This window comes from Antennarius striatus, chromosome 7 (assembly GCF_040054535.1).
Source record: "Antennarius striatus isolate MH-2024 chromosome 7, ASM4005453v1, whole genome shotgun sequence".
NCBI lineage: Eukaryota > Metazoa > Chordata > Actinopteri > Lophiiformes > Antennariidae > Antennarius > Antennarius striatus.
In genome coordinates this window covers 14,149,940-14,161,473 of record NC_090782.1, presented here as the reverse complement: position 1 = coordinate 14,161,473, position 11,534 = coordinate 14,149,940, and the positions used below count along the sequence as shown (strand labels likewise).

At 40.8% G+C, this 11,534-nt stretch overlaps 1 protein-coding gene across 1 annotated transcript; it reads left to right on the top strand.

Moving 5' to 3' along the window:
• Positions 1-1,228: 1,228 nt before the first annotated feature.
• akr1a1b (aldo-keto reductase family 1, member A1b (aldehyde reductase)) lies at positions 1,229-11,081 on the top strand. The gene is made up of 9 exons (XM_068318519.1): positions 1,229-1,275; positions 4,082-4,177; positions 4,977-5,096; positions 5,682-5,833; positions 7,116-7,311; positions 7,447-7,646; positions 9,016-9,088; positions 9,191-9,277; positions 10,808-11,081. Exons 2-9 carry the CDS (start codon positions 4,097-4,099, stop codon positions 10,871-10,873), a joined length of 975 nt encoding a protein of 324 aa, XP_068174620.1. The 5' UTR covers positions 1,229-1,275; positions 4,082-4,096; the 3' UTR covers positions 10,874-11,081.
• The last annotated feature ends 453 nt before the right edge of the window (positions 11,082-11,534 follow it).

The following is an 11,534-nucleotide window of genomic DNA, read 5'->3' as shown; positions in this document are numbered from 1 at the left end:
ACTTCTAGGTATGCTCTGCATCACTTCATCAAAGTCCAACCAGAATTTCTCCTTCTCCTCCAGCTCACATCCTACCTGTGGAGCATACCCACTAACAACATTGAACATCACACCTTCTACTTCTAGCTTCAGACTCATCACTCTATCTGACACTCTTTTTACCTCCAAGACATTCCTAACAAATTCCTCTTTCAAGATAACTCCTACTCCATTTCTCTTCCTATCTACACCATGATAGAACAACTTGAACGTTGTTCCTAAACTTCTAACCTTGCTACCTTTCCACCTGGTCTCCTGGACACACCATATGTCTATCTTCCTCCTCTGCATCATGTCAACCAACTCTACCTACCTTTTCCTGTCATAGTTCCAACATTCAATGTCCCTACTCTTAGTCCTACTTCCTTCGAACACTTTTCTTCTCTCCTTCTTTGACCAACAGTAGTCCAATTTCCACCGGCACCCTGTAGGTGAACAGCACAGATGACATTCGTTGTTAACCTGGGCCTCGACCGATCTGGCATTGAAGTCATAGATTTGATTTGCATGTTTGATTTGGCAAAAGTTTTACGTCGGATGCCCTTCCTGTGTCAGGAAGGGCCTTCCTGACGGTCCTAAGCCCCTCTCTTTAGCCGGTCTTGGGACCAGCACAATAAGACACTGGTTTGTGCCCTCTCGTGGCTACACTGAATACTTAAAACGGTCAAATAGAACTTACAATATGTATCAATTAAAGTAAGATAACTCAAATCATTACAGGTTCCTAAAATACAATATAGTTTTGAATATTAATAGCATTAAATAGGACTGACCAAAACATTGGATCAACAGATCTATAAAGTGTCTATTGTTGTCTACATGTTTGTCACGTGACGAACTTTTCCACCGGCTGGAAATGTCGTAAACGACAGTGCCGTAAACTGCTGAGTTTGCAGCGCTTTCAAAGGATATCAAGTTACCCCAGGTAAGACCTAAACAACTGCATTTCATAACAAATGATGCAACAAAAAATGATGGCTTTATATTTATTAAATCAACCAGGCATATTGATAACTGAATAAAAATACACAAAATAGAAAGATTTTACCCTATAAACGTTGGATTTTGGGGCTTCTCGTCCACACGATGCCTTTAATTTAGAACAAGGGGAAAGCCCCAGTCGAACCCGGAAGTAGTGAGATAGTGAACTGGTGTCCACATCCGTGCTTGTTCTACTGAAGGAGGCGACAGGAGACAGACGCTGGCTTTAATTCGCAGGTTACAACATCCAGAACGGTACGTAGATATCCAGACGCGACAGGAGAGCTCAAGAACTAATAGAAAGCATCATACTGACATTAACAGTGATACTTTTTTTTTTTTTGTGTGTGTGCATTATTGAATGTTTCCGTTTCTCCAGAGCTCGTCAGGCTCGTCTGCTAACATGGAAAACGAATGCAGAAGCATTCGAGTGTTTAAACATTCGTTTTGTCAGAGGTTATGAGCCAGACAAACAGCATTTGTATATAGTCAAGATAATATTTGGTTCCATGTGTGCTGCACTGAAATAAATTGCAGCTTTCTACTTTAAATCTCAGCATGTCTCACTTGGATGAGTGATTTCTCCGTGGAGTGAGGGGGGGGGGGACCAGTCTGTCTCCAGCTCGGAGAGCCTCAAAGTTGTTCCTGATGTCAGCATTCTTCTGCCTGATGAAGAGCTCAGTCTGCTGACTTTTAGGGGGAAACTGAAGTCAACGCCTGTGCCTGACAGAGCTTCCGTGTACGCTTTTTCTTGTGCAAAAAAGAGGATTATTTTTTCCACACCAGAATTAATTGGATTCTTACTTACTGTAAATGATTCTATAGAACTCTAACCATGCTTTTTTATCATATTCAAACGTGTGTCGGCTGGTGTTGCACAGCTGTCTACTCACTGAAAGCTCTCTGTTAATACACTATTTAATCTGAAGAGTGTAAAGCGTTTGGGAGTGATCTGAGAAAGGAAGTGTCTTTGGAATAGAAAGTCTTCCAATAATGAGTGCAGTTCCATCTTTTGTTGATATATATTTTAGAGGAACATTTTGAAAACACATCAGATCGAAACGGGGGAAAATGATCTTGAATATCTTTCCTGATAGTAAGTAGGTGATGTAGTGATGAATTAGCAACAAAATGATGCCACGTGATTTGATAGAAATGAAAATGATAACCCATAAGAGAGGAGAAATCAAAGACGCCCCAAAAAATGATGAATGATGAAAAAATGATGCAGCAGACTGGTCGATTTTGCCAAAATGTCACTTTAGCAACTCAAAATGATTCTCAGTAGTTTGCGTGGCCCCCATGTGCTTGTACGCATGCCTGACAAAGTTGGGGCATTGTCCTAATGAGACAACGGATGGTGTCCTGGGGGATCTCCTCCCAGATCTGGACCAGGGCATCACTGAGCTCCTGGATAGTGAGGAGCAACCTGGCAGCGCCGGATGGACCTAAACATAATGTCCCAGAGGTGTTCAATTGGGTTTAGGTCAGGTGTACGTGGGGGCCAGTCAATGGTATCAATTCCTTCATCCTCCAGGAACTGCCTGCATACTCTAGCCACATGAGGTCAGGCATTGTCATGGATCAGGATTATTGCGTTGTGGGATATGCAGTTTTGGTCAAAGCACACTTTTGACCTATTTATTTTTAGACACTCTATAACCTTTTTTATACTGTCGTGGATTTGACACATGTGCCCAAGGGCAGCGGTCCCCAACCACAGGGTTGCGACCCAGTACCAGGTGGCACATTTGAATTTCTGTCTTTCTTAGTGTTCTGGATTAAAATCAAGGCAGAATAAGCTCAAAAAGTATTGAAAACACTGCTTCCATTTCCTACTTCTTGTCTCTGTCACGTGGGATTTTCTTCAGTGACTGCAAATAAAACCAAACTAAGGAGTAGACCGGACGTCCTGAACACAATACGGGGATCATTGTCTCCCTTTATCCCAAGATGGGACCAGCTTATTGCAGAGAAACAAGCTCAGGGCTCCATTATTTCTCATTATTATTATTATTTGATTGACTTGTTCACTCTTTTATATAGAAATGATCAGTATTTCTCCTACATTGAATGCAATGATTGTAAATGGCAGTCGGGTATTTCAAGATGAATCATCAGTGCAGTCACTAGAATCGAGTTTTTTTATATCATTTTTTATTAAAAAGGATGTTCGCAGGACGCCTAGAGGAAGACCAAAGAGGAGGTTTATGGATGTAATGAGGGAAGACATGAAGGTAGTTGGTGTGAGAGAAGAAGATTCAAAGGACAGGGCTAGATGGAGGAAATTGATTCGCTGTGGCGACCCCTGAAGGGAAAAGCCAAAAGGAAAAGAAGAAGAAGATTAAAAAGGATGTTCGTTCTAAAATAATTTCTTTTACAGAGCTTTTGATATCAATTTATGTAAAAAAGGTGTATTTTCTGTTGATGTCTGCATTTGACATCAGACCACTGCGGTGATTTATTATTAGACTACAGCCGTCTTGGCGTTATTAATGATTATTGAGCAAATGAATATTGTCGTGGTTGAAACCGGTCTGTGGTGTAAAAAAGGTTGGGAACTGCTGCCCTAGGGGATCAGTACAGTATACAAAATAAATAAAATCAGGAACAATTTCTCGAGATGGTACAGGTAAGTTATTCCAAGCCTCAGATTTGTTCTAAATCAGTTTTTACCTGAAGCTAAAAGAAGAAAATGATGCTGGACAAGTTTTATTGTGTTCAGAGGACTTGTAATGTTAGATTCCTTTTCGTTGCAAAGTCTCAAGAAGTCATGTTGTTGTAAATTCATTCATTTTCTCAACCTGCTTCATCTGCTTGCGTAGGTTGCGGGTTGTTGTACAGTATAAACTACAAAATGATAATAACAATATGAAACCAGTTTAATTTTGTGATTTATCTGATCTATTTGATCACCTCTTCCATCTGCGTATCTATTATAACTTCAACCAGGGGCTCATTAATATAAAAAACTTTCCTGGAGGTTTCCATCTGATTAAAGAGGGTGTATTTTTCATATCTGAACACTGTGTTGACTAAAATTTGCTTTCCTTACCTTAAGGTTCTTCTGGGAGACATGGGTGATGTTGCAGTTCTCCACACAGGGCAGAAGATGCCCCTCATTGGACTGGGAACATGGAAGAGCAAGTCAGGAATGGTGAAGTCTTCACTTGTGTCTTTTTTTTTTTTAAAATAAGATCTCCTCAGATTAATCTTAATCTTCTTTGTTCAAATACTTGGTTACCTACGACTTCACTAACGATAGGGTTGGGTAAGTTTACACTGTTTGGTTTGGTTTTATGTCCTTTACCCTTCATTGTCCATGCATAATGGCAAACAGTCTCTAGTAGACATTTCATCAGAAATCACAATTCTCTGACGTTTTACACACGGTTTCTATGAAATGTAAAAATGTGCATCTTGTAATAGTTTCTATGGTTTGCCATTTATGTATTTTTAAAGAACTGTTGAGCTTCATTAGTTTGCTCACAGTCGTGGTTTTTTTTTTTTTTTTAGTTCCGGAGGGACCTGTTTCCTGACACACATCCAACCTAACTGAAGCTGCAGTTATCACTTGTTAGTTGAGAAGAATATAGTCATGTGACTAGTAAGAAGAATAGAGTCATGTGACTAGTAAGAAGAATAGAGTCATGTGACTAGTAAGCCACAACTGCAGGATAACTGTCTCTTATTCTGAAGCCTCGTTTTGATCTGCTCCTGTTTGTCTTGTTAGGTTACCATAATACATATGTATTAGGGATATTAGGAATGTTGTGCACACATTTCAGATGAAAAGCCGCCATTACTGGACATTCATTTCTGTTAATTGTTTTATGAGAAAATGTTGTGGAAACACCTCTTTGAAATGTCTGCGACATGCAAGGAACTAATGCAATACCGATACAAATTGCACGCTATTAAATTTATGTTTTACACATATTTTTACCCTGTTGCAGGTGAAACAAGCAGTTCTTTGGGCCTTGGAGGCTGGGTATCGCCACATCGACTGTGCAGCCATTTATGGCAATGAGGCTGAGATTGGAGAAGCCCTACAGGAAGCCTTCGGCCCAGACAAGGTAAAAGCAGATTCTAATGCCATACAATCGCTGACAGAATAACAAGAACTCCTTTTAGATTGACAGAAACTTGTGTTCATTTAATAGAGCAGTTAATGTAAAAGATTCAGTGGCCATTCTGAAATGTGCGATTTTATTCCAACACAATTCCACAGATGTCAGAAGTGTTGCAGGAGAATGCAAAAAAGGAAAATCTGTCAGAGCTCTTTGTGAACTGAACGTTCATTTGTCACGTTTATTCTAGCAGCCCAAGATTCACGCAATAATTGTGCCATGTAATTATCTCCTGATGGGCCACATCCTTCCATGTGTAATATCCGTGAAAATTTCTTGTGATAAAAGTGCACGTTTTGTTGTGACCCAACACACACCTGCTAATAATCATGCAATCAAATGAGCATCTTGACCACCTACACTTGTCAGGTGGATTGATTCTCTCTATCGGGGGCAAATGGTCAGCATCAGATTTAAACATTTTTCTGAGTAACGATCTAGGAGATAAACGCTTTGTTCATGTAATGGAAGTAGAGACAAAAGCGTAGCTTTATTTATTTGTTGATTATGTATCTGATGTTTGTGCACCAGGCCCTGACAAGAAACGACGTGTTCATCACATCCAAGCTGTGGAACACCCGACATCACCCAGATGACGTGGAACCATCACTAATGAAGACCCTGAAGGACCTGAAGCTGGATTACCTGGACCTCTATCTCATCCACTGGCCCCTTGGCTTCCAGTGAGCTCACACAGAGATCAACAAAAGAAAACAAAAAGAAAAACCTAATGATTAAGGCTTTATATTCCCAGTTGTTAAGGAGAAGGAACACCTTTAATGCAATTACTGGTTGTCCTGGTATGTAATATTTTCGGAGCTTTTAAAAATTTGAGAAAGAATACATTTATTAATAGAGAAATTGTTGTGAAAACATTAACTGGACTTGTTTTGAGGTTAAATACAGGATGTTCAGAATAAGAACAAACTAGAACAAACACACAAAGAAAGTGAGAAAAAACAAAAAGCACACACACACTGACAAAACGGTCCAAAAACAAATCAAGGTTTTGTTAAATCAGACCTGTCGTCATGTGTCGTGCTTTGATTAAAGGCTCCTGAAACTCGGACCAGTCTGTAAAAATACCCACTTAATATCAAAGTTTATGAAATTAATGTAGACACCTTTCATAAATAGAAGTTAAATGTTTGCAAACTTGGTTTAATTTACTTATTTATACTTAAATATAGAAGTCGCCAAAAGAAGGCATGTATGCATTGCATGCATCTCGTCAACCCTGCAATGTGTAGTTCTTGTTCTAACTTCTGGGTATACGAAATAAGAATTTAAAGCAACTTTGAGGGTTTTCTCTTACTTTTTCTTATCATTCATAGTTCTCATGGTACTCCTTAATTTCACGAAGAAGCAGAGTGTGGCTTAACAAAGATTCAAGTCACTATTGTGATCACTGATTTGGTTTTCTGATGTTGTGTTGAACCAGTACACACAATAAAAGTGTCCCTACCCTTGTCCTGATTCCAACACATGAGTAGGTGCTAAATGTGTCAGATTAAAGTGAGAGTTTAACCTGTTTCTAATCCACAACTACATAAATGATAAAAAATATTTATATTTTTATAAAACCAATAGACATGCAGACTTTATCTGTGCATTATTATATTTAAGTTACGTAAACAATGATAAAGTATGAAAAGAAACGCCAAAGTCGCAAGAACACAAGTCAAGAGAACAGGATCTGGTCTCAGCTGATGTTGTATCCATCCGCCAACTAGTGGTGCTGTCCTGAAGCATTGGTGGTATCTCAGATTTTGCTCGTATTTCAAACAAAAACATGGACAGAGCAACAACTTGTATCTGAAACAACTTAAATGTTGAGCAGCTCGTGTCTCTAGGTACTACTGTAATCCATCTGTCTCTTTCCACTTTCCACTTACTGACCTGTACCTTGATGTCCAAGGTGGCTTTAATCCTTCTATTAAATAGGGTTTTATCTTTCCCCCACAGACGTGGAGACGATCCTTTCCCCAAAGCAGAGGATGGAACCATGCTGTATGACACCACAGACTACAAGCTGACCTGGGCTGCCATGGAGAAGCTGGTGGACAAGGGCCTTATTAAATCCATTGGCCTGTCCAACTTCAATAGTCGGCAGTTAGACGATGTTTTATCTGTGGCCAGGATCAAGCCTACTGTTCTTCAGGTGTGGGCTGCTTGTGATGATAAAATTTTTATGAGAATATTTCCCAGCTGGTTTAGTGTTGAATGCCATTATAACGTGTCGGGTTTGGTTGTCTGACAGCAGCAGACCATCATGTTTTTTCTTTTGGTCCGACAGGTAGAGAGCCACCCCTGCCTGGCCCAGGTAGAGCTGCTGGATCACTGCCGAAAACAGGACGTGGTGATGACGGCCTACAGCCCTCTGGGGTCACCTGACCGGGCCTGGAAACAGCCCGATGAACCCGTTATACTTGAGGAGCCTCTGCTCACCGCCCTGGCGGAGAAATATAAGAAGTCACCAGCTCAGGTCATCCTGAGGTGACGTCAGTGCACTCCTAACCGACACATAGATTTATTTGATATTTAGAAAGGTCTATGTTTTTAAGTTAAAACCTTAATATAGAAAATCTATTGGTTTTCAATTCTGCTTTACTAAATAGGACTTTAGAGTAGCAGAAAGACATTCTTCTTACCTCTTATTCCGCTTTTATAAGTCACGGGGGTTGCTGGAGCCTATCTCAGCGGACTTACAGGCGAGAGGCGGGGGACACTCTGAGAATAACCCCAGTGCACTGCGTAGCCACATGAACACACACACACACACACACACACACACACACACACACACACACACACACACACACACACACACACATCTAAGGGCAATTTGGAGTGACCAATTCACCTTAAGTGTTTTCCGTGGTGGGAGTGAGCCAGAGAAACCACGTGGACAAAGAAGAAATTCCACACAGAAAGGATTCGAAACTGGAACCTTCTAGCTGTGAGGCAACAGTGCCATCCACTATGCCACCGTAACGCCCTTATAGATATGTTAACTGATAAATTAACCTGATGACAATTATAAAATGGTTTATTCCTATGGCAACCTCATTTATCCTCTATATCAGTAGTATAAAAGTGGTTGCAGATAAGAGTTGCTTTTTAGGGATGGTACTTAAGAATCCAAGCCAACATATTCATAATTTCTTTTCTTGTTGGAATTCGAATTAACAATGTCCAGAATTAATTTTGTTATGTTAAAATGGAGATAGGCTCCAGCTCCCGTGACCCGCTACAGCGGATTCAGTGACAGAAAGTGAATGTTAAAATTTGTTAACAAATTTCTTATAAGTAGGAATCTTCATAGGTATCTACAATTGTTCCTACATGTTAGATTTCATCAATTTGATCCATATCTAATCTATTCTGTCTCTACATCTAAAGTTCAAATCTGAAAAATCACAGTTAAGTTACTCATTTTTACTTGCTGTTATAAATAGATTGCCACATGTCGTTCTAAATGTCTTGATACAAATACTTGGGATCATTGTCATGGATCATTGTCATGGACACAGTTCACGGACTGATGACTTGACATTCTTTCACTATTTGCTGTTTTATCCATCCATCCATTCATTTTTTTGAAGAGAAGACGACTGTAATCTTCTCGTCCACATCCGCTTTTCTAGTTTGTTGCTGGAGTCTATCCCAGCTGACTACAGGTCAGAGGTGTGGTGTGCTCCGAAGCGTATTGGTTCATGTTTGCTTTCATTATAGCATGTTGTGGCCTTGAGACGGCAACTGCACCAGACTTAAACATTTATTTTGTAATTTGGTGATGCGTGACTTTTTTTCCTCAACACTGTCAGTGACACTTGGGTTGAAGAAGACTGTGTTGTATTTGCAGATGGCAGGTACAGCGTGGAGTGGTAACGATCCCCAAGAGTGTGACCGAGTCCCGAATCAAAGAGAATATTCAGGTGAATTCACGTCACCCAGAAATACATTTTTAAATACATGACACTATTTTAGAAAAAAGTTCTTTGCTTTCAAGGATTTAATGTTGATGTTGTTATTGTCAGGTTTTTGACTTCACCCTTGAAGACCAGGAGATGAAGAGTGTTACTGCACTAAATAAAGGCTGGCGCTACATTGTACCATCAATCACTGTAAGTCTGTTTCATGTGTTGATCCATCATAGTTGAATGAGTAATGTTCTAGTTTCATTTTACAGGCTGCTGGGATATCGACCCTGTGTTTCTCAGCATTCTTGGTGGTATTACGATGGTGATTGAGGTACTTCTAGTCCGTACCTGGTACAGATGTTCCTGTACACGTTTCCAGCCACTTTGTTGTACCTCCATGTAGGCTGATCTGACTAGCATTTCACACCCTGTTACTATGTGATGGACCATCACAGTGGCATCTTAGCACAGCCTGCAGGTGTCTGATCTACTCTGCTAGATCCTGGACTCTAGGGCCCTGTTGCATAGCGCCTGCTTTTGCACTGCCCCTAGTCTGTCTGTCAGTCCAGCATTGTCCAGCTATTGGTAGCTGTTCTTTAAATCAGCCACTTTACCTTGCAGTGTTACATATCATACCCTCACCTATGGTCATAAGCTTTGGGTCATAACTGAAAGGACAAGATCCTGGACACAAGCGTCTGAAATGAATTTTCTCAATAGAGTGGTAGGGCGCACCCTTAGAGATCAGGTGAGGAGCTCAGTCACCAGGGAGGAGCTCGGGAGTAGAGCCACTGCTCCTCCTCCTCAAGGGGAGTCAGCTGAGGTGGCTCGGGCATCTGTTCCAGATGCCTCCTGGATGCCTGGAGAGGTGATCTAGGCATGTCCTAGGTCTTCCCCGAGGAGACCTCAGGGAAGACCTAGGACATGCTGGAGAGACTATGTCTCTCGCCTGGGAATGCCTCGGGATCCCCCTGGATGAGCTGGAAGAGGTGTCTGCGGAGAGGGAAGACTGTTGCCCCAGTGACCCGACCCTGGATAAGCGGTTGAAGATGGATGGATGGATGGATGAATGGATGTTACATATCAGGGGCATGTCCTTTCATGTTGATTGATCATCTTCCTCCTCATCAGATTTTGTTTGCCTAATGAGTGAGGAGTTCATCCTGAAGGGCCATCTTCTTGGATTTTTTTGTTTCATCATGGACTGTGGCTCTGATGCTCACTAGTCTCTTGTCTCACTAGTGTACAACTGCAGAATGCTGAACTTGGTTTGAAACCCTGTATGGTGGGGACCTTTCTGGTGTTTAACCGTGGCTTCCATCTCCACCTTTGGCTAGCTTATGATCCCAACAAGAAAAAACATCCAGAAAGCTGGCTGTACGTTGGTGCAGTGGGTGGGCTGCCTCACAACAAGAAGGTTGAAGATTCAAGTCCCATCTGTCTGGAGTTTGTATGTTCTCCCCATGTCTGTGGGTTCTGTGCAGGTTCTCAAGCTTCTTCCCACCTCCAAAAACATGAAGTTTCGGTGAATTGATCAGTTCTAAATTGCCCATAGATGTGAGTGTGAGTCTTTCATGTGGCTCTGATGCATCGGTGACACGTCCAGACTTTACCCTGCCTTTTTCTTGTAGCCAGCTGGGATAGGCTACAGCAACACCCGTTAACTACAAGGTGGAAGAAGCAGCTAGAAACGAGAAGATTACTGAACTCTGATGTTTGGTTTGGATGTTACAGGTGGAAGGACGCCGGGTTCCCAGGGATGCAGGACATCCTCACTTCCCCTTCAACGACCCCTACTGACACCCCGCACTGCACCCTGAACATGTGCCTTCAATCAGACAAAATCACAGATGTTCTTAAATCGTGACGTTGAATTGTGTCTTTGTATTTGATTAAATCCATTATTACTGTTGGTGATGAAAAGTGGAAAAACATCTATAAACAATGTGGTTCCTTCAAAATAAAATTTGTGTCATTGGACTTGTTGACATCTTTATTTGGATCCTTTATAAATGGACATCAGACACAAAATTAAAATTGAGCTGCTTAAAAAACTTTAAGCAATGTATTGTGAAAAACTATTTGGAGGTGTGTAAAAAAATGTAGAACGTTTGAAAAACTATTTGGAGGTGTGTAAAAAATGTAGAACGTTTTATAAACATGAAAATTTGAAAGTTTGTGATTTTTTGCTTTAATTTCTAATAAGATAGTAATGTGCTTCCATAGACTTTAGAAAAATTTCACAGTGCAATACCCAACCAGCTGATTTAACTAAATTTGTCCACAATAAGAGTTTAGCCAAACTTAATTAACAAGCTGACTTATGACGAGTGAAAAGCAATACATTAACTTCATAAGGAAGCTTATCGGTCCAGGTGGAAGCAGTATTTTGACTACCACAGATTACCCTGGTGAGAATCAAAAGAACAGGTAAATATGTGTAGTTGCAGTCCTAACAGGG

Coding starts and splice junctions, on each gene's coding strand:
- akr1a1b (XM_068318519.1), top strand. CDS start 4,097: ATGGGTGATGTTGCAGTTCTCCACACAGGGCAGAAGATGCCCCTCATT. Junction 7,647..9,015: donor CCAGCTCAGGTCATCCTGAG/GTGACGTCAGTG, acceptor TTGTATTTGCAG/ATGGCAGGTACAGCGTGGAG. Junction 9,278..10,807: donor ACATTGTACCATCAATCACT/GTAAGTCTGTTT, acceptor TGGATGTTACAG/GTGGAAGGACGCCGGGTTCC.